Source organism: Lathamus discolor, chromosome Z (genome assembly GCF_037157495.1).
Source record: "Lathamus discolor isolate bLatDis1 chromosome Z, bLatDis1.hap1, whole genome shotgun sequence".
Lineage (NCBI taxonomy): Eukaryota > Metazoa > Chordata > Aves > Psittaciformes > Psittacidae > Lathamus > Lathamus discolor.
Genome location: NC_088909.1, coordinates 1,354,351 through 1,376,527, shown reverse-complemented (window position 1 = coordinate 1,376,527; position 22,177 = coordinate 1,354,351). Strand labels below are relative to the sequence as shown.

Sequence of the window (22,177 nt, the reverse complement as noted above, 5' to 3'; positions counted from 1 at the left end):
CATCTTCCCGGCTCCTTAATCGGAAACTCAGTCTCGAAAAAGACTTTCTGATGCTTTTATTCAGCAGCCTGACTCTGAAGTTCCTTTTTCAACAGATTGAAAAACTCAGTGCAGATGTTGCCAGGTAACATGGTTGTATCATGTTAATAAAATAGCCATCTTCTTTTGTCATCCAGGAGGTAAATCTTCAGATAAGCAAATCAAAGACTTAGACAAAATGATAGTAGCCAGTGTGAGCAGCTACATGGAGCTTGAGCAGCTCATCTGGCATTCACAGCAGGACTGGCTACTGAGTTGCTCACTGTAAATCACATCACTAGCACCTAAAGTGTTTCTGTGGTGTAACACACTTCAGGTGTAACACCCTAAAGAGAGCACTAGAAACCCATGAGTCAAAATGGACATCTTTCTCTCCCCTTAGAGGTGGCTGTGTTCACCTTTTTCTCCATTGCTGCTTGTCTCTGAAGTATCTTTGGTTGACAAATGAAGAACAGTTAAATCTCACTGTATTTTGGGGGCTCTGAAAAAGCTTTCTGCTGGGAGTTAGGACCTCTGTGAGGCTTTTCACATAGTTATAGAAGTCTTCCCACGACCCCCAAAGCAAAGTAAAATTATTCTTGACTACAGTTGAGGGGTAGGTCATTGTAATTAAACCATTTTTAAAACAGTTGCTGTTAGAAATTCTTCTGTTTGGGGCTGCTGCCCATTTTTGCTTCTTGAGTCTAATCCTAGCTGCACATCCCAAGGGCATCTTTCAATGCCAGGACTTCTTCATGTGATACTTCTGTTACTGCTTAAGGTCTTGTTTCAGAAGGCAGAACTAGGCAAAGAGAATCTCTTTGGCAAATTGTATTGTCAGCCTATCATAGACAGCTCTGTGCGGTTTACTTAATACCCCAAATTTGTAACAAGATCTAAAATTACTTTTTTGCACTTCAATCTATATTGTTGCTCTTATTTTCCTCCAAAGACCGTTATGTGTCCTGGGGAGATGGGGCTACGTACTATGAATGTTAAAAACAATCAGTGACTGCCTCGACAGGACTAAGCTATTTAGAAAGTCAAACAGACTGTTTGTGGCCTTTAGATAAAGCTCCAAAGGTCAGGCCATCTCGGCTCAAAGCCTGTCGAAGCAGATAAGGCTGTGCATCCAGGAATGTTATGAATTAGCTGCTGCTCCCACACTTGAACCTTTTGGGGAGCATTCAGCTAGGGAACATCAGTTTCAATGGCATTTATCCATAATACGCCCTTATCTGAAATCTGCAAGGCTGCTGTGTGGAGGCTCACTTCATACACTTCATACCTTTACAAATCACCGTTGTTTTGATACTGCATCAGGAGCAGATGCAGGTTTCTGATGGGCTTTGCATCAGCCATGGCTGAACTTAGCTCTTGGCTGCCCTGCTCCCAGCCCTCTGGTGGGTCCTGCAACAGGCCAGCCCCTGAAGACTGTTGGCCCCAGCCCCTAGCTGTGTTTGAGTCCCTTTACACTGCCTTTGCAGGGCAAAGGAGCCCCATAGCAGCTGGATTTCCCTGCCAGGAATCACTGCCTGCCCTGTTCACATCAATGGCCCTGCTGGCGTGCTTCCCTTCCTATTCCTGCTGTTGAGAAAATGGGTGGACTTCACATTCCACCATTAATCCATCTCCTTTGTGAGGAAGCATCATGACCCTTTTAATTCCACCCAGACACAATGTTCATGCCCTGGGGTTTGTCTGAATACCACGCAAACTCTCAGATAATTACCCAGAAGCTGTGCACCCAAAGCCTCTTACATTGGAAAGAAGGGGTTGCATCAGAGGTTTGTGGATTGGTGAGCATCATCCTGATAAGGACGAAAGAACTTAGATTTAGTCTGTTCGGTCCTCTCCAGTTGCTGTGAGCAGGACTTTATTTAATCTGTGAAGACTGTAATGAGATTGACAGTATCTAGTGTTGTGGCATCCAGCATCGTACCTTCTTCTTGCTGGAGTTCTTCGGCCAAGGGACCAGTCACTGCAGATGTAGGAAAAGCGCCCATCTGTGACATCAGCTATTAATCTTTTGGGAATTGCAGAGGGGTCAGTGAATCAACAGCTCTGCTAAGCATACCAGGTCGCTGGTGGGATGCTGCTGGTGATGAGGACTGATAAGCACATCTCCACGGCACAGGGCCTGGGGGAGCGGGGAGAGGAGTGGTTGTCACACCTTGTGCTTTCTGCCTGCCCAGCACCGAGTGACTGCTCACCTCTCTCTCCTCCTTCTTGCAGCTTTAACTTCTCCCAAACCCAACCTGATGGGTCTGCCCAGCACAAGCGTCCCTTCGCCTGGCCTCCCGACCTCTGGATTACCAAATAAGCAGCCCCCGGCCACGCTGAGCTCACTCACCCCGGCACAAGCCACTGCAGCCGTGGCCCCGCAGCAGCCGCCAGCAACGACGCCGCAGCCGCAGCAGACACCCCAGCCACAGCGTAAGGAGAAGGAGAGTGAGAAGGCAAAAGAGAAGGAGAAGGCAACCAAGGGGAAGGCGGAGCCCCTGCCAGGGCCCAAGAAGGAGAAGGGGGAGGCACCGGTGGGTGCCCTTTCGGCCCCACTACCCACCATGGAGTACGCCGTGGAGCCCACTCAGCTCCAGGCACTGCAGGCCGCCCTGAATTCAGACCCCACCACTTTGCTAACGAGCCAGTTCCTTCCCTACTTCGTCCCCGGCTTTTCCCCCTACTATGCCCCGCAGATCCCCGGCGCCCTGCAGAGCGGGTACCTGCAGCCCATGTACGGGATGGAGGGGCTCTTCCCCTACAGCCCAGCGCTGTCACAGGCACTGCTGGGGCTGTCCCCCGGCTCCCTGCTGCAGCAGTACCAGCAATACCAGCAGAGTCTGCAGGAGGCATTGCAGCAGCAGCAGCAGCAGCAACGGCAGGCGCAGCAGCAGCAGCAGCAGCAGCAGCAGCAGAAAGTGCAGCAGCCCAAAGGAAGCCAAACCCCCGTCCCCGCGGGGGCTGCCACCCCGGACAAAGACCCTGCCAAAGAACCCCCCAAGCAAGAAGAGCAGAAGAACGCACCCCGCGAGGTGTCCCCCCTCCTGCCCAAACCCCAAGAAGAGCCCGAAGCAGAAGGCAAGGGCGCGGACTCCCTCTGCGACCCCTTCATTGTCCCGAAGGTGCAGTACAAGCTGGTCTGCCGCAAGTGCCAGGCGGGCTTCAGCGACCAGGAGGCGGCCAGCGACCACCTGAAGTCCCTCTGCTTCTTCGGCCAGTCCATGGCGAACCTGCAAGAGATGGTGCTTCACGTGCCCACCGGCAGCAGCCAGGGCAGCGGCTCGTACCAGTGCGTGGCGTGCGAGAGCACGGTGTGTGGGGACGAAGCCCTCAGTCAGCATCTCGAGTCAGCCCCGCACAAACACCGAACAATCACAAGAGCAGCAAGAAACGCCAAAGAGCACCCCAGTCTATTACCTCACTCTGCCTGCCCCCCCGACCCCAGCACCGCATCTACCTCGCAGTCGGCCGCTCACTCAAATGACAGCCCCCCGCCCCCCCGGGCCCCCCCGGCTTCCCCCCACGCCGCCAGAAAGCCCTGGCCCCCGGCAGCACCCCGCGCCCCGCCGGGGAAGCCACCGCCGCCGCCTTTCCCTCCTCTCTCCTCATCTTCAACGGTTACCTCAAGTTCATGCAGCACCTCAGGGGTTCAGCCCTCGATGCCAACAGACGACTATTCGGAGGAGTCTGACACGGATCTTAGCCAAAAGTCAGATGGACCGGCGAGCCCGGCGGAGGGGACCCGGGACCCCGGCTGCCCTAAGGACAGTGGTCTAGCTAGTGTAGGAATGGACACCTTCAGATTGTAAGCTTTGAAGATGAACAATGAAAATGAATTTAAATGAAAAAAAAAAAAAGTTAATAACAAACCAATTTCAAAAATAGACTAACTGCAATTCCAAAGCTTCTAACCAAAAAAAAAAAAAAAGAAAAAAGAAAAAAAGAAAAAGCGTGGGTTGTTTTCCCATATAACGATGCCGGTGCGTTTTACATTTCTTTTTTTCCTTTCCTTTTAATAAAATAAAACTACAAAAAAAAAAAAAAAAAGAGAAAAAAAAAAGAAAAAAAATCTGTTACATTTGTCCTTTCGAAGGTACTGTTGGTCTGGGAGACAAAAGCCTGTGCTGTCTCCTCACTGTCTTTGGAGCTTGAGCCCCTTGTATATTGCCCCTTTTCAACCACCCCACGTCGATAGCACAGCAGAGGCCGGCACGCACTGTATGGGAAAGCAGCCCACCTTGTTACAGTTTTAAATTTCTTGCTATCTTAGCATTCAGATACCAATGGCTTGCTAAAAGAAAAAAGAAATGTAATGTCTTTTTATTCTCAGGTCAATCGCTCACACTTTGTTCTGTTTTCAGAATCATTGTTTTATATATATATATAATTTCTTTCGTTTATTTTGGGGGTTTTTTTGTTTCATTTTGTTTTCGTTCCAGAAGAGGATTTTTTTTTTTTTTCCTTTTTATTTTTATTTTTCTCTCTTTCTCTTTTTTGTTGGTTTGTTTGTTTTGGGGGGATATTGGGGGGGGTTTTTTGGGGATTTATTGTTTCTTGGGGGGGGTTTTTTGTTGTTATTGTTGTTTATTTAAAATGGGCAGAAAGTATTCAAGAGAAAAACAATGTGAACTGCTTTAGCTTTTTTGGGGATCTTAAGGGTAGCTTTTCTGCTGAAGCGACTTTCAAGGGGAAGAGTTAAGCACTCCCACTCTTCAGAGAAAAAACCCACACAAAGAGTGTTGAAGACTCGGAACTTAAAAAATAAGTTTTAAAACAACTGACTTTCTGTATTTATGATAGATATGACCATTTTTGGTGTTGAGTAGATTGTTGCATTGGAAATGAACTGAGCAGTATGGTAGATTTAAAAGAAAAAACCCTTTTGTGTACATTTAGCTTTTGTATGGTCCAGCTGACGGCTTCTCATTTGATGTTGTCTTGTTCATTCCTAGCCAGGTAGATTGCAATCCATTGACTCACCTAAGCTTTTCTCCCCTTTGTACCTTTACTGTCCGTTCCCCCATCCTGTAATCTTCCACTTATGGTCGCTACCTTCATTTCTTAGAGGGTGGTTGCATAATTATTTTATAAAAACTAAAGAAAGAAGTTCAAAGGGTTTTGGGGGGTCAGTAGGATCCCTTGCAGAATATTTTTTGTTGGGGGTTTGAAACTTTTTAAGGCATATACATACGATTTACCTATGTCTGTTACCCTTGTGCACTTATCTCTTTCTTAATTTTCATTTTTCCTTTTTTTTTTCTTCTTCTTCCCTTCTTTTTTTTCCTCATTTTGTAAATGCTTCAAAGACTCTGTTCCTGAACTATAAGCATTTGTTTCTGTTTGTGTAATTAGGCTGCACTCTGTTCCTTCTTTTAAGAGAAGTTTTTGTTACTTTTTTTTTTTCTCTAAAGAAAATTCATGCTTTAAATAAAATCCAAAGACATACCCTTTCACCACTGGTGCAGAATGAGCAAAAAGGATTCTTTTTACTTGAGAATTTGTTTCTGATTTAAACAAACAAGTCTAAGTTTAAATAAAGAATAAAAAAAGTACCCAGGTTGTTATCTGTGCTTCTTCTGCAAGCAGAGAGACAACTCTTAGCGAAACCCCAGTACACCAAAAGGCAGGTTTCTCTTTCCAAGTTCCCTCCCGTGGCAGGCACTGGTGTCCCCGTCCCGCTCCATGCCCCGCTTGTGGAATGCGCGGACGCGTGCATGCGTCTCATACGGTCCGGACTTTGAAAGGAAAACTTTGTGCTGCTAAAATGTAGGTTTTGGAGACAAATAGATGCTGTTTCACTCCCGTAGCCAAATGTCAACAGAAACAATCTCCTTTCCCCCATCCCGCCCCTCGTTTCCTCCGAAGTCCGAGAGCCTTCTCCCCATCATCTTCATCATGTCCTGCTTCAAAAAGGAACTTCGAAGACGTGAACGCAGGTTCCTCCCGTCGCCTCTGGCTTCTCCTCCCTATGCTGAAGCCGCTCGTCAACCCTGCGAGAGACTGGAGCATTCAAGAGATGAACATGGGGTTCATTTTCTAGCAGGACACTTTTATTTTCATGGAGTTTTGGGTTTAGTTCAATGAACAACTACATCCTGAACTGCTGTACATATTTCTAACTAGGCTAATGCACACTGCAAATTTCCTTTCTTAATTGTTTTTTAAGTAGACAGTACTAAAGAGAGTACCATCTAATATTCCTACCAGAACCCAATTGTAGCAAAAGGTGTCAAAACCAGAAACAAGTAGACAAAAAAGAGTTTGCTGTTTTAACAAACTGTTTTCTTTTAACAAAAGTTCTTGTATTCCTCCCTGTGTTTGAGATGAACATTTTTTAAATTCTAAAGTTGTACAGTTTTTGTTTTCCATTATTTTATCTTGTTTGTAATTCTATGAAATCTATATATATATATATTTTTTGCCATTTAACTGTTGTATGTTACTCTATCTGTATCATATAGAAGTTTTTTGTTTGTTTCGTTTTTGATTCTGTGTGATACAAGTTAACAATTTAACACTAGCTTTATCTGTCCAATCCCACGAGGTCTCTTTTGGAAATCCTTTTGTTTTGTCTCATTATGTTTCTTTTTTTTTTTTTTTTCTTTTTTTTTTAATTATTATATTGCTTGGTCATAGTGCAATTTCTCTTTCTTTCTTCTTCCCCCTCCTCCTCCCCACCACTAAAAGGTTTTATAAATTGATTTCCTTGTATTTTTTCGAGCCGTTTCTAGAGACACTCGGTGCGAGGCAGCCTCCTCCTCGTGCAGCGCTGGCACCCAGCCCCGCTGGCCCCCCTGGCCTGAGGTGGGGACCCCCGGCCCTGCTGGGACACCCCTGGCACTGTGTCCCACCACAAGCCCAACCACCCTGCCTCGGGAGCCCCCGTGCCAGCCCAGAGCCCACACATGGCCTTTCCAACCCGTGTCAGAGCAGGGCTGGGATGGGCGTGAGGAAAATATTCTGACCTTGGCATTGGACGGGTTTCTGGTTTATTCTGAGTAAAAAGCTTTTCCAAGTGGTGAAAATGGCCAAAGTTTCATACAATTGAGAATCAAGAGTAGGGTGTGTTGGGGCTGCCCGTGCCTGGGGCAGGCGTTGACACGAGCCGGCACACGCAGTGTCCGTGGAAATATATTTTGCTTTAAAAAGAAAACCTAAACTTTCAAATAGAAGCAGAAGTTGGGTTGGTTGGTTGGATGGATGGTTTGGTTGGTTGGTTGGTTGGTTTGTCAGCGCTTAGATACTGCCCACTGTGAAACACAAAGCTTTGACTATTTTTTTCACTTTTATTTGGGGGGGAGGGTGAGGTTGGGTAGAACAGAAAGCATTAATGTGGTAAAGAGGGATACAAACAGCCTTTGCAATGTACAAAAAATAGAGCAAGTGAAACCAAAAATGATGTTCTTGGTGTTTTTCTATAATGTAGTCTTGTTAGCTTTTTTTTGTTACTGTAACAATGCTGATCTCAAACTGTACCAAAATACATGGAGATAAACAGAAAACCACATGGGACTTACTTTCAAAACTTTACAGAATTTGTCACAAAAGACTTTGTTGTCATAGTTGAGTTGACTGTAGATGGTAATTGAATATACTCCTTTGGAAATATTTCATCACGTATGTTTCCTGCTCATTGTGATACATTAAAGACAAAAATGAGCAAAAGCTCTCGTCTCCGATGTCCGCGCTTGTGCGGTGCAGGGTCTGTGTCGGGGTGGGTGCGTGCCGTGCCATGTTGTGCCGTGCCGCTCGGATCAGCTTGAGCTCCTGCATCCCGCAGCTCTTGTGCACCCACCAGCACATGCCAGCACACGCGTCCATGTCCCTCCCCACATGCGGGTTCTTGGGCTGACGCCACAAACTGATGCTGAAGTAGAAGGAATGAGCCAAATGGCGCAATCCATTCATGGCTTCGGGATGCATTGTGTATGAAAAAGACATTACAAGTGCTTTAATTTTACTAAATGATTGTGTGACAGTTCTGGGCATGCTGCTGTAATTAATGGTTAAAGGGAAAGCATGATGCCTTGATGGGTTGAGGTCATCTGGAAGCCTGTAAGTCAGAAGTGAACTAAAATCACCTTCTGTTTTCTTCTACTGATCAAACCAAAAGGAGATGAAGGTAAGAAAGGTAAGTGGCTGACTCACTGCTCTTCCCTTTGCTTCCAGTGCCTCTTGAGCAAGGAGGAAACCTTGAAGTGCTGAGTGTTAAATACACAATTCTGTCACCAAAAACTGCCCCTTGCAGCAGAAAACACTTGAAATTCATTAATAAAGACCACATCCAAAAGAGAGCCACAGGGGCCACCATTCATCTCTAATTTATTACAGCAATAAATAAATAAACAACAGAGCAGCCCATAGCACGCAGGACAGGCAGGCTGCTCAGTGTGGGCAGCCTTGGCCATGCTGCTGCCACCCTGACAGTGAGGGGCTTCCTCCTCCTCCCTGGGGAGCAGAGCCTGAGCTCCGCAGGGTCATCTGGCCAGAGCAGGGGTCCTGGGGAGGAAACCTTGTAGATGCAAAGAGTGTGGGAGCATCCTTTGGTTAATCGGGTCACTCGCTGGCAAGCAGGTCAGTTCAGTCACCGGGTTGCTGGTGCACCTTCACAAGAAAAGAATATAAAAAGCAAGAAAAAACAGCACTGGGACAGATTCAGGCTCAAAAGAAGCATGAATTCTAAAATACGGTGGGTCAAGATTGCCAAGCCCCCGATGACTCCTGCTGCTGCAGCAGACCCCAACCAAGGCAGCCAGGCCCCGATCCCAGTGCACAGGCCTGAAAGAGACCTGGTGATGGCAATGATCGCACCTGACCGTGTGCTGCAGCCCAGCACCCCAACGCAGTCCCCATGCCAGGCTGCCCCGTCCTGCCCTGCTCTCCTGGCATGAGCCTGGATGGGGGGCTCTGGGTTTCTGCTGAGCTGTTCGGGTCTTTTTTAATGGGAAAAATCCATCCTGCGTTTCCCGCAAGTGGATGAGACTGCGGCAGTAATGGGGTCACCAGCACGACCCTTCCACCGGCATTTGCACTGTGTCACGTTAATGACTTCAGTGTTGTTCACAGACCTTTGTAAGTTTCTTATGTAACACTGCTATTTATTCCTGGGTTGAATTCCAGTTTAAAACGGCTACGCTTGAGAAAGCACCTCTCTAATGCTCAGAAAGGTGTAAATGGGCTCTGGTAGTTGCATAAGCTGCAAACTAAAAACCTCAGCGATAGCCCCTCTGTTCAGAGCTGTGCACCAGTGGAGACTGTGCAAACCTCTAACAGAAAGAGGGGTTTCCATGCTGCGATTCTGGTAATAGGAGACTGGGAGTGTGATTTTTAATAACCGTGCATTGACATCACCTAAAAGACGAGATTTAGCTCTTCCTAGGCCAAATTACACACTTTTGTTACCAAAACAGAGCAGTGATGGGCTGTCTGCTACAGACCTACCTTGCTGATGTATTTGGAGAAGGATTCCCAGCTGGAGCGTGCCTCTTCCCTCTCATGCAGCCTGTGTGTTGCTGTCCTCGAGGCAGCATGAGCAGGGCTTTGGGTGGTTCCATCACAGCTGGCATGCGGTGCTATGGGACACCCAGCGTGTGCTGGCACCGAAGGAGGAAGCCGTGCTCTCACTGCTGTCTACAACTGGCTTTTCCACAGGGAACCCCACCTGGGTGTACGGTGGAGGTAAGTGGTGCACGAGCCCTGCGGCAACACACACCAAGAGTGCCATAGGAAACATGGGCAATGGGGGCAGGAGCTGGACGCTGGTACAAGCCACATCCCACCAGACGGCAGGGCCCTGCAGCTCTCAGAGGCTACAATGGAGGATGCCTTCAGGAAATGGTCTCCCTCCTGTGCCTGCTGCTGGTGCACAGCTCTGCAAGACACCACAGCAGCTGTGGGCTGCTCATGCCAGGGCTGAGCCATCCTGCTCCTGGGCCCCTTGCATGCAGCACCATGTCCCGCAGCACAGTTGGCTTCAGGGGTGCTGGAGACAAGGCTCAGCAACGCTACCATCAGCAGACACACAGGTCAGCACTACGGAGGCGCCGTTTCTGCACCAGCAGCCGTGGTCACTGGCTTCCCTCCCTCACTGCAGCCCAACGCCGTGGCCAGTGCTGCCAATCCCTGCAGGGGTGCAACATCAAGGACACACTTTCCACGCCACCAAGTGACAGAAGAGCTGCATTTTTAAAGTGCCCAGGGCATGAAGTGCAGACCACCAGGACTAAACCAAGGCCAAAAGAAACCCCAAAACCTTGCCAGCTGCCAACTTCCAGTGAGGCCGGTTTTGCAGCACAGGGCAGCTCAGTGCACGGAGCGGCTGGTCCTGCACCCCCCGTGGTCACAGCAGCCCACGGAGAGCTTGAGCCAGGCACAGACTCATTCTCCCGACAACAGTAGCTGCAGCCATGTCACTTCTGCAGCCAGCTCCCTGCTGAACTGAGTGTGGTCCCATGTTAACACCTTTGCTAAATGACATCTGAAGTCTGCTAAGAGAGTCTACTTCTCTAATGCAGACGGATGCTCTGAGAAACTGCCACCAGGCTCAGGCTGTGCCAGCACTGGTGAAGGGTTAAGTCCATCAGCGCTTAAACTACAAATGTGGAGCCCATTCTCTCCTCCAAGCTCGTTAACAATGTACACCTGATGATCTAAAGCACTAGAGAGTCATTTTAATTAACGCTCTGCCAGAGGGGATGTGGTGGAGACACTGATTTCACTCCAATGACTTTCTATTTTGGTATATTGCAGAATCGGTGCATTAGTTCCCCCGGCTGACATGGTGAGCTAATCCCGCTACAGCAGCGTGGGCACTCCCTGGCTCCAGTGGCTTCATGCCCCTGCAGCACACAGCTGCCATCCCCATCCCGCCATCGCAGCGCAGGTGGCACCGCAGCAGTGACAGACAAAGCCCCACACCGCAGGGCCCGCCGCCGTGCCCAGCGGGGCCAGCGGCCGCGCATCCACCTGTGCCCAGCATCCCGCCTCAGGGAAGGCACCAGCGTAAAGCCGCAGCGACACAGCTCCGGGTCTCCTGCAGCCTCTGCTGTGATGGAAGACAGACTTCACGCTGCACCCCGGAGAAAAGAGAGCGGTACCTATAAATGGTATTGTGCTGTTGGTTAGATGGTAGCATGATGTTACTTAATTAATGTTTTAATACCCTAGGCATCTTCTGTGCCATATAATTCATATTGATTCTGCTGTGAGCATGTTCAGTTAAAAAGACTCTCTTTCCTAAGCAAACTTTCAATTATATTGAATTGTCACAGCGAAAAAGGGCCTTTCCTCAGCATGGGGGAGGGGATTCTCTGCCAAACTGCTGCTGGCCGGGCGAGCACAGACCTGTCCCCACTGCGGGCTGGGGACCCCTGCCTGCCTTCAGCACATCACAGGGATGACGCGGGCCGCAGGTCACTGGGGCCTTGCTGCTCTGGGAGCCAAGCAGGGACTGAAGGATGGGCTGGATCTACATGGGTTGAAGTCGTGGCTTTGAGGATCGCTGCTGTTTTCTGAACCTTTGCTGGTTTGGTCTCCATGTCCTGTTTTGCACGGCTTTGCACACGTGGGCCGTCTGGGCTTCCCGGAGAGCTGCGTACCCCCTTTCCCATAGGATTCCAGAAGCCCCATCTGATGCACTCGTGTCTCCGGAAGTGGTGGGTCTCTGCCGAAAACAGGCCAGTGGGGGTAAACCCTGCCATGCCGAGGCACGGGGTGGCTCCTGGCACCTCCTGATGCTATGGTGCTGAACACACCAGGGCTTGGAGGGAGGTGAAAGCGAAATCAAAACTGACACAAAATTATTAGCAGGGCAGAGACAAAGAAAAGGCCCCCTTCCTCCCATAAGCAGGTTATTGTGTGCATGGAATGCTGAATGTTTCGGTAAAGCAGCGTCTTTTCTTTCTAAAGCAGAAATTCAGCTTCCAGTACGTGGAGCTGTATTCCTCCAGCTTCAGCAGTGCCTCTGAGCAGCAAAAGGGGTGAGGGACAAGGACATGGGCTGTGACCAGCCTCCCAGTGTGTGCCATTGTCCTGCTGTGCCCTGTGCAGCTGGAAGGGCTCCCCTGTGTGCCCATGGCAAGGGAGGGCCCAGCAGACAGATTCCTTCTGCCAGGGCACCCCTGGCTCCAGCATGGTCACGTATCTCAACAGGCCACGTAGCATCGAGGGGACGCAGGGCGTCAGTGATGCCCCACACAGGAGTGAGACAGTGCATTAGGAACCTTACCACATCCTTGCAGGGCTTTGTGGAGCTGGGGCTCAGCTCCGGGCATGCAGGCAGCTTCTGGAAGAAAGCCTGCAGAGCCCCAGCTGTTCATGGGACCCTGTCACAGCAAATGGGGCCAAGCAGCCAGGAAATGTACCATGGATCCAGTGCCTTCAACAGCACTGTGCACAGAAGCATTGGCCCCAGCACACCTCCAAGGTGGGGGTGAGTTTTCCCTGCACCCTTGATGGTAGCAGTGAAGGTGGTGGCTGTGGGCATCTTGTTGCCTCTCACCACCTCCCGCGGCAGTGTCCCAGGGACACAGCTCCATAGCAGCGGGTTCCAGACCTGCTGTGCTGGCCAGGAGCACTGTCCCTGCAGTGCAGGAGCATGGCCATGCACAGGGCTGAATGGCACAACCATCACAGCCCAGCCTTGTTGGGGACCTGCACATCCCTCATCCTGTACTGGCTGCCTCCTTGGCCAACTCTGCTTCTTTGGGCTCCTTCTGCTTTCCAACAGCACCAAGAACAAGGTCTTGGGGAAGGAGTGCAGGGAGGTGCTGGCAAAATTTGTAAGGATATGTTTGCTTCCGGCAACAGAACACGTTGGCATCCTGGAAGGATAACATGTGCCTGCAAGCAGAGGGCCACGGCGCGTCAACTCAGCCACGTGCATCACAGCAGCAGGCAGCTGCCAGCTCTGCCACCAGCCCCTGCCACAGTGACACAGCCTCGCACCATCCCTCATGCCTAGCCCTGCTGAGCCTGTTGTGCCCAGGATGGGGGCACATGAAGGCTGCTCCCCACACAGGCTCTTCTATGAGGAAGGCTTTATTAAAGATTTCTGTCCTTTTTTTTTTTTTTTAATAATGAGGCAAAGATAGAAATTCTGTATTTTCATTACTCCCTATTTTCACAGCCCACTGAACAAAAACACAAAGCGCTTCTCCTGCTGCCCCTTGCTCCCTGGCCCTGCCTCTTTCTCCCATGGAGTTCAATTAAAGAAAGGCGAAAATTGAAGCTGTTGTACGCAAGGCGATTGGAACATGCATATTTGATTTTTATGATGGATCTAAATTGCTGAATAAGGCCGTGGAACAAAGGGAGACTGCGGCTTCCTGCCCATCACAGCCAGCCAGCCACTGCAGAACAAAAGCAGCAGCCATTAGGGGCTCAGCAGGGAGACACATTATATAAATGACTTTGTTTCTCTGCCCCTTCCCCCCCACGGGGTGCTCTGGACAGGGTTGGGGGCTCCTGATTTGCACACCCCGGGGAGAGCTGGCTGGCCCAGCACAGGTCCGGTGGCCACGCCAGGGCTGCCATGTACAGGACACATCCTGCCAGGGCTGAGCAGTGCCATGGGGATGGAGTGCAGGGACCCATCAGCAGAAACAGCCCTCGCTGGTACCTCAGCACGAGGCCCAGGCTCTGCCATCTCCTTCCTCTGGTGCCATGTGCAAATGGGGAACAAAGAGGTGCAGGGCTGCACCCTCCTGCCCCTCCTGCACAGCTGCGGGTGCCTGGGTGCTGGTGCTGGACAATGGCAGGTCCCTGGGTGCCAGTGTTGGGCCACACAGCACTGCAGTAACTGTGGCCTCCATGGTCCCTGGGTTCACCAGGGATGCAGGAGGCCTGTGCCAGCAGCTGAGCCTTCATCAGACCGCGATGGCCCTGTCACCATGGGGACACCCCTGAGGTGTTTGGTGACACATCCCTTAATAGCGCATTTTGCAGCCCAGGCTGCTGTGTGGCAAGTGTCACCCGGTGACACTGACTGGATGTCCCTTAGTAGGTCCGAGGGAGCTGCCTTGGCCAAGTGTCTGCACAGCACCAGCACCCTGAGAGGATGCATGGCCAGCACCAGACAAGATGCCTTGAGGTCCCACAGACATCCTCGCGGCACGGTGCAGTGCGTGCCGGGTGGTAGGGCTTGCACCCAGCCAGGGAGCTGCTGCTCTACTCTCCCGCTCGGAGAAACCACCTTATATGTTTAGCAACAGACATTCATTAAGGAAGCTTCAGGCAGAAGGTCTGTGATTCCTCAGTCTGCAGGGGAAGGTGCTTGACAAGGGCAGGATCTGGTTAGGATCAGACTGGGTTGGGGAACAGCTTTCCTCGAAGCCAGCAAGAGGAAGAGCTGGGTTCATGCCAGCAATGCTACAGACTGCATGCGGCTCTGCATGGGCAGTGTCTCTGCACGGGCGGGCGCTGTGTCCCAGCCTGATGTGCTGTGGTGATGTGGAGACAAAACTCCACAACACACCTGAGCGATGGGCATCTCCATGGAACACCCATGTCCACAGCACAGCCCCCAGTAGCCCATGGCCTGCAATGCTGTGAGGACACAACAGGACACAAGGCTGTTCATCCTGCCTGTCCCAGCCCCAAATGCGAGACATCGGATGCCCTGCGAGGATCCCAGACACAGCCTGTGTGTCATGGCCTCTGAAACACCTAAGCTAAGGTGGACACGAGGGGCGCTGCAAATGTCTCCCCAGGTCCTGTGGGCACAGCAGAGGCTGCCCATGTCATGCTGGTGGCCAGGAGGACTTCAGACTTCACTGTCCTGCTGCAGGGGAAGGGCTTGGGGCTGGGTGGGCACTGCGCCCTGTCCCACTATGTGAGCTTCCCTGGCTGTGCTGTGGAGTGCTGGAAGGCTGCTAGAACTCAGCACCTCCTGCAGCAGACGTGACATACCGACGGAGAAAGCAACCGGCCGGACCGAAAACACGCTTTCCTTCTCCAAGGCATCCCCCAGGTCCTCTGCCCGCCATCTCCCCCTCTGTGCTGCACCAGGGAATTGCACGCTCCGGTAACAGCGTCCTAATGGATTTCCCCCACCCCCGCTCCTGCGCGTTTGAGGCGGGCGGGAAGGGCTGCAGCGGTACCGGGGAGCTGCTGCAGGGCGAAGGGCACCGGGAGCCCTCCACCGCCGCGTCCTGCCTTGCCCAGCACCGCTCTCCGTCGGCTGCTGCAGGCGGATGCGGGTGGAAGGGCCCGTGCCCCGGTGGTGCGGGGGGAGCGCTGTGGCAACACCCGCAGCAGGGACGGGGGCACCCGGGGACGCTGTCGCAGGTCACAGCCTGGGCTGGCTGGGACGGCGAGGGGGTCACTGCCCAGAGGCAGGCAGAGGGAAAGGCTGCGCAGGGCCTGGGGGCAGCCTGGGAGCCAGAGGGGACGGGTTAGCTCTGTGAAGTTTTACTTCCATGACCTTTTCTGCTGTTGGCAGCATGTTCCCCATTGCCACTTCCAGCACTGGGTCAGGCTGTGCTTCCCCTGCTAAGGAGCTAAACTGAGATGCTGTGTGTAAGAAATGGGAAGTGACAAGATATGACCGAAGCATTGGAAATCAATCCAAACTAAATGTGCTTCTTAACTGTAAGTGAACAGTTGAAAACAATCCTCTTTTATAGCCATGGAGATAAATACTCTGTTTTTATTAGGAAAAAATTGCTTTGGACTGAATAAAGTCGTTTGATTAACAAGTCAAAGCAGATGGTTTATTGATGTTTCAGAAAGGAGTTTACAAGGTCTAGTGAAAAAAGAGACCCAGCTCTGAATTAACAAATTACCCTGGTATATGGGACATTGACAGTTCACTGCTAATAGATTTATGGGCTACTGCTGGGTGTTTCGTCCACATTTGGTTTATTATGATAAAATATTGGGGCAGGGTAACCTATAGCCTCATTGCAATATACTGTATCGACCCCTGACCCTGAGAACCTGACAGCAAACCTATATATTAGATTCTTAATTTGTCTTAATCTAACAGGATCGGCTTCCGTGCTGTAATTATTTTCCAAAGGCAATGGTCTGAGCATGGGAGTGTGTGTGAGATGCTGGTGAAGGTGGATCACTTTGTCCATTGCACTGGACATACAGTTAAACTGCTGAAGACTCAGGAGATTGCAGTAGGAACGATGCAGGAGCATCAATGTCCCGTGAAGCAGGATATGGCATTGAGAAAGAATAAAATTTCCAGGTGCCGTAAATTACTCTCATTAAAAAAATATACTGTGAGGTCCCAGCAACATCTGAAAATACGCACATTCTCGACTGGAAATGCAGGGAAATGGTGCAACAGAGCCTTTCCTTTTTCTGGAGGTTATTGCAATTGCTTTGCACCCCATGCTCAGGGCCACAGCAGTGTCCTGCAGGCAGCAGAGGGACTGGTGGCTAATACAGGCAGCTCTGGATCCACGGTGGCTGAGTCTTCATGTCTGATATTTCAGAATTAAAATGCAGTAATTGCATGCTTCTGTGTGAGAGTAGCAGTGCTAAAGCTAACAGTTTAGGCACGTGGACTGTCATCTTTCATACTTTAGGGCTAACACGCTGGCTGTAATTATAGGCCTGTCCTGGCGCTCAGAGCTGTTGAATCAGGCTGGATGCAGGTCCAGGAGTGCTCGCTCCTGTGCCTATGCCCAGGTAACAGCTACTGACTCCTGAGAACACATTCAGCCTTTAAACACCCTCAGCCCAGGGTAACATGCAATTAGTTGCACGTCATGTCCATCCCCACTGCAGGCAGGCTGCGCCTGCTGCTCCGCCATGGGCGCAGTCAGGCAGCACGGTGCTAGGCCCTGCCAGTCAGAGTGTCAGTGAGGAGAATAGGGAAGACAGTCTCCAAATTCCCCTCCATTTGCTGAAGCAATTAGTTCTGAGTACCTGCTGTGAACCCTTTACTTCCTCCTCTGATACCTGTCTTAGTTTGCTACCCAACTTCTGCTGCCAGCATGCGCTTACCTGAGCTGCCCCCTGCGTTGGCAGCTCAGTGAGAGGAGACAATTAGGAGACACTGCAGCCTGGGACCTGTAAGCTTTTGTGCCCAGACAGGGTAGTTGTGGTGCCTGGATCCCCAGATCAGAGACACCATGTGAGAGCAGCCTTGGGTCATGCCTGTTGCCTGGTGCTGTGGCGGCCAACCTTTGTCCTGTGCCCAGCAGGGCCTGGGGTAGCAGGAGGGCTGAGGGCCCTTTACATGGACCCGGCAGAGAGAACCAGGGCAGATGCTCCAGAGTCAGGGGCTGTGCACATTTCCACCCACCCCAGCCCTCCTAAGCAATAGCTGCATGCACCCAAAGATGACATGGTGATGAATGGGGGACAAATGTGCTTTTTATTGCATCCACCACATACATACGTTTTCTCTCTCTTGTTTTGTAAGGGACTGTTGGACTGCTGGATACAGGAATTCACATGATTTGTTCTGCAGCCATTTCTCCTTTCTCTCCTGTAATAGGATCTGCAGAAATAATTTGAAGAGCTGAAGGTAATTTAGTGTCTTCTTTGCCTTTCTCCCCACACTTCCTATGAGTTCACCAGGTACCCTCTAGATGAACTAATCCTACTGTAAAATATTATTTCTAGGCCTTATTCATCTAATTTATTAACTGTCTGCAGCTTTATTTACCAGGCTCTGGATTAACTCTGAGACCAGTTACTATTCAGAGCTGCTGCTTGCTTCATTGCTGTCTTTCATTCTGTTTATCTTTTCTTAGTAGAGGAGGTTCTGAGACATATACAAACTGTCCTGAGGTTTAGCAGATATCCCAGGAAATCACAGGGCTGTATTTCATCTTCTCTAGTAATTAGTTACTGCCTCACACCTTATGAGAATCACGGCAAACTTTATTCTAGATGCCACTGCTCTCCAGGAAGCAGAATTTTAATACTTTAGCAGTTGACATTACAATTTTCAATCTCACTCCAAATGCAGGGGGTGGAGTTGTTCTGATTTATATCAGTTGAGATCTGCTCCCAAGCATCCATCTGTAATTGTGGCCAGCTCTGACATCACAGATGACCCTGGATGATGGGTTTGGTGCTGTCAGACTGGATGTTGGTGGAGGAGCTGTACTGCTGCTGTATGAACCAGCTGGGGAAGGCAGCAGTATTTCTCCATCCCTTACGAAGGTACCTGGAATGTTCCAGGGGCTTTTTGAGTGCTCAGGAAAGCTGAGAGCCCAGCTGAGGACAAACAGGTAAGTGACTAGAAGAAGAAAATGGTGTGGAATACTTCAAAATAAAAATGAGTTAGTTCACTGTAGGCAGTGTGGTAGAAGTAGACCTGCGAGACAGAGTGAAGCAGGATGGAGCAGTGGCATATGATTCAGTTTGGAAGTTACCGGAGCTGCCCTCCACATGCTTGCACGAGGGCCCTGCAGCCCCTTCCATGGCCAGGGGATGGCTGTGTATTGCACTGGTGGTAGCTGGAATGCTTCCCCATCCCTACTGGAGCTCTGGGTACCTTGGAGTGAAACAGTGGGGTCTCTGCTGGCTGAGAAGGAAGCCAGTGAGCCTGCAGTGCAGAGATGTGATTGCTGGGGACCAAAGCCAACTGAGCTGAGGTCCAGAGATGGGTGTTTGAGGTTATACCAGAAATGATGAGAATGACATGCTTTGGCCCTGAGGTGTAATCAGACTCGCATGGGTCTGGCATATGTCTGGGACCTTGCTCTTCAGGGCAGTGTGTGCACCAGGCTGCCTGTCCTGAACACATGCACATCCAGCTCTGCAGTGTCCCAGTGGCACTAAAAGCACAGCACTGGCATGAGCACTCGAGTTTTAAATAGGCAGTTTACTGTGGTTCAGGCTGTTCATATGGGTACCCCGCCTCAGCTCACACAAAGCAGCCACTGGTTGATGACACTGCCTAATCAAGCCAGAGAATCACCTTGGCTGTACAATCAACAGATTCTTAAGAAAACACTGGAGACTTTTAAAAGTCATTATAAACACATTCTCTGAATTCACACCATTTTCATGGGGTCTTGTAGCCATGCTGCCTATTCCTTCCTTTGTGTTAGCCCTGTTTCACTCCTGGCAGCCCACTTGCTTGCAAGTATGCAGGCTCGCTGCCCTGCATGGTAGCTGTTGTCATATTGGCACACCAGTAACTCAGTGGAAGCCTGACCCATAACAGGGGGTCTACATGCCACCAGAACACAAGCAAGTCACACCAGGAACAAATATAATGCATTATACAAATAGTACGTTGTCAGAAACAAAGCATTTGTGTTAGTAAGGGGTTTGTTGGTTTCTTTTACCTTTTTTAATTTTTTCCCCCTCATTTTTTTACTCCCAGAGAGTGGCACCACTGAAACAAAAGGGCTGGTGGTGTTGGCATTAAAGTAGTTAACATGGTAGTCTAATTCTAGGCTCCTGAGTGCAGTACCCTATCCTCGCTATTATTCTGTTCTTTTACTTCACCAGCTGTATATTGTCTAATTGTGATTTACTGCATATTTTTCACATAAATTACTTTAATGGACTCTTTGTCTGGCCTACATTGCATGGTAGAGAGTGCTACGAGGTGTCATATGAATAAGGTTATAGGAAAAATTGAAAAGACTACAAACTATTGTATGAGCTGAGCAATAGCTCCTGTTGTAATGATGCTGACATGCAAGGGGCAGAGTTAAGGGCTGTGTGTACAGTCTTGACTTCATAGCATTTCTCATCTTGAGTATAACTGCAACCTTTGTGTTTTTGTAATGGAGTATTTTCTAATGGAATTTGAGGGAATTCTGTTCAAAATGAAAAACACTGGAGCACTATAGATGGGGCTGGGGGAGAGGTGCTCAAAGCATGGTCCATCCTGAGCTGGCTTAAGCTCTGTCTGTCCTGTGTAAATGAGTCAAGTGCTCACTTGTCACTGCCAGTGAGCTCTTCTAGACACTGTGCAAGACAAGTTCAGTCCCTGCTATGGACCCCCCGTGCGGGAACCATACCATGTTGGTTTGGGCATCCTGCACCCATAGTGGGGAGACAAGGCACATGCAGTGTGTGCGGGGAGGAATGGGCCTGGCAGACAGCGTGGCAGCTGCCAGGATTTTTTCTGTGACCCCTCCAGTGCTCACAGGAAGGCCCCTGTTGTCACCTCCCCAGAGGTGACCACCGCGGCCAGAGGTGCCCACCATGGCCAGAGGTGCCATGGTGGCTGCTGAGCCTTGCAGCTGGGCTCGATCATGTTGTAATACATGCATCCCCTTCAGCACTAGGAGCAAGAGGATTTGTTTGAGAACTCAGGCCTAAGAAGCATTCCCAGCACACACCTTGGGTACAGTCCTGGGACTGCCCAAAGTGAGTCCTGCCTCTAACCTGTGCAGACAGTGCTGATGATGGGGCTTGGTATGCTTTTTCATTGCCTGTCAGCACCTACTCTGCCCTGCTTGAGGTCTGATTCGCTGGTCTCCACACCTTCAAGCTTTTTATGCCTCAGTGAGAAGACAGTACGGCAGTGAAGTCGTGCCCTTCAGGGAAAACAGCCAGCACGTGGAGTTGTGTCACTGGCTCGCAGGCTCACTGCGGTTATCACAGGCTCCTCCAGAAGGGTGACTGACTGAGGTGCAGCTCCTGCTGACAACCTGTTGGATGGCTCTCTCCAGCAAGGAGAGTTTTGATGCATTGTCCTGGCAGCCTGCCACTTCTCCGTGGTCAGGGCCTATTTTATTAACATTGCCAAGACTGTAGCTCTAGGAGGATGAGAATGGAAGTCTTCTCTCGATTCATTGACTGGAGAAAATCACTTACTAAGAAGCAATTTCAGCTTCAGGCCTGGCTTGATTCCAACCTATGATGGGTCTTAGTCTATTACTCGCAATAAAATAAGCTAGGAGTTGGCCTCTGGCGGGCTTCCTTACACCCTTGCTTGGACACATCAGACTCTGGTTTGACATCGGGCACAACAGAAGAGGGCACACCCATGGTGCATTTCTGCAGACTTGGTTGAATTACTTTGTCCTTGAAGGACAAGAAAAGGATCTTCCTTGGCCAAGGCATTAGCTACATCAGCTAGAAGCAGATGTCCCTGACTCTCTTAATCAGCTTAGTAGAAGCAGTCTGAATTTCATACACTCATGAACAGCAAATCACAGCCAAATTACATACAGGCGTGTTTTGCTCTTCAGGTGAATTGCCAATCTGCCTCATTTCAGATCTTTGACCCCTGCACATTTCAGCTGAAGAAATATCAGGAGGAAAAATGTCTAAATATTTTTCAAGGTAGGAAAGTTTTTGGTTAGGAAACTGAAAGTTATGAACAATGGGGAAAAGAGTTGTAGTGGAAATTATTATGAAATATGATTGTAATGATCAGTTCCCAGCATTGGCCATAATTGTGTCTAATCCGCACAGTACTCTTCTTGCTTTCTTGCTGTTTCACTGCATTTCACACATTAAAATAACATCCTATTCTGGAAGAAGAACGGGGAGTGGACCTCCATTGCCAATACCATACCACAATGTTATCCCATTCATGCCACCTTCTATTTGATCAATATGCTTAGATACAGGAATGTTTCACATTTGAGCTCCTTTCTATTTTTCATGTGATGGTCCATTGAACTTTTGTTTGGCCTTATGATGAGCTATCTTCTGTAGTAGAAACTGCCTCATTATTTCATCGCATCTTGTATGCCCGAGGCCAATAGGATTAGTGAAGGATTACTATGCATGCATGCATGGCTTATAAAGCTGTGTTGATTACAAAGTCAAAAAATGATATTAAATTTTTATTACAAAAATATTTGTTTTGCTTCATTCCTCTTCAAGCAGAAGACAAAGTTCCAAGCATTCTCGTGCTTTGCAGTCACAGATCAGTTCAAAAGAAGGAAAAGTGAACTTCCATTGCCATTTCTCTTTACTAAGATCACAGCCTGGTGCTTTTGGCTCAGTTTCCCAGATCTGTGAGCAGTCCCCTAGAGCAGCAACTCCATCCTGCTCACAAGCAGCTATGCCTGGAAGGAACTGCAACTCCATTGTCATTATTAATGCCTCCAGGATTTCAGCCAACCTGACTCATTCCCTGTTTCGCTATCAGCAGGGCTGGGACAGCCTGGCAGTTCCTTGCCGCCTGTGATTTAGCAATTCTAATTTTTTAACTTCTGCCTTCAGCAACTGGATTTTCTCTGTGAACATGAACGAAGGTCTGAAGCTGGCT

General features: G+C 49.7%; 1 protein-coding gene across 2 annotated transcripts in view; it reads left to right on the top strand.

Annotated features, from left to right (window-relative positions):
- The window catches only part of ZFHX3 (zinc finger homeobox 3), a 152,646-nt gene extending 148,238 nt beyond the window's left edge, over positions 1–4,408 (top strand). For both annotated transcript variants that reach the window (XM_065661869.1, XM_065661870.1), the window contains one exon: positions 2,254–4,408. In XM_065661869.1, coding sequence (XP_065517941.1) covers positions 2,254–3,830 — 1,577 coding nt within the window. In that variant the 3' untranslated portion in view covers positions 3,831–4,408. The remainder of the gene's footprint in view (positions 1–2,253) is intronic.
- The last annotated feature ends 17,769 nt before the right edge of the window (positions 4,409–22,177 follow it).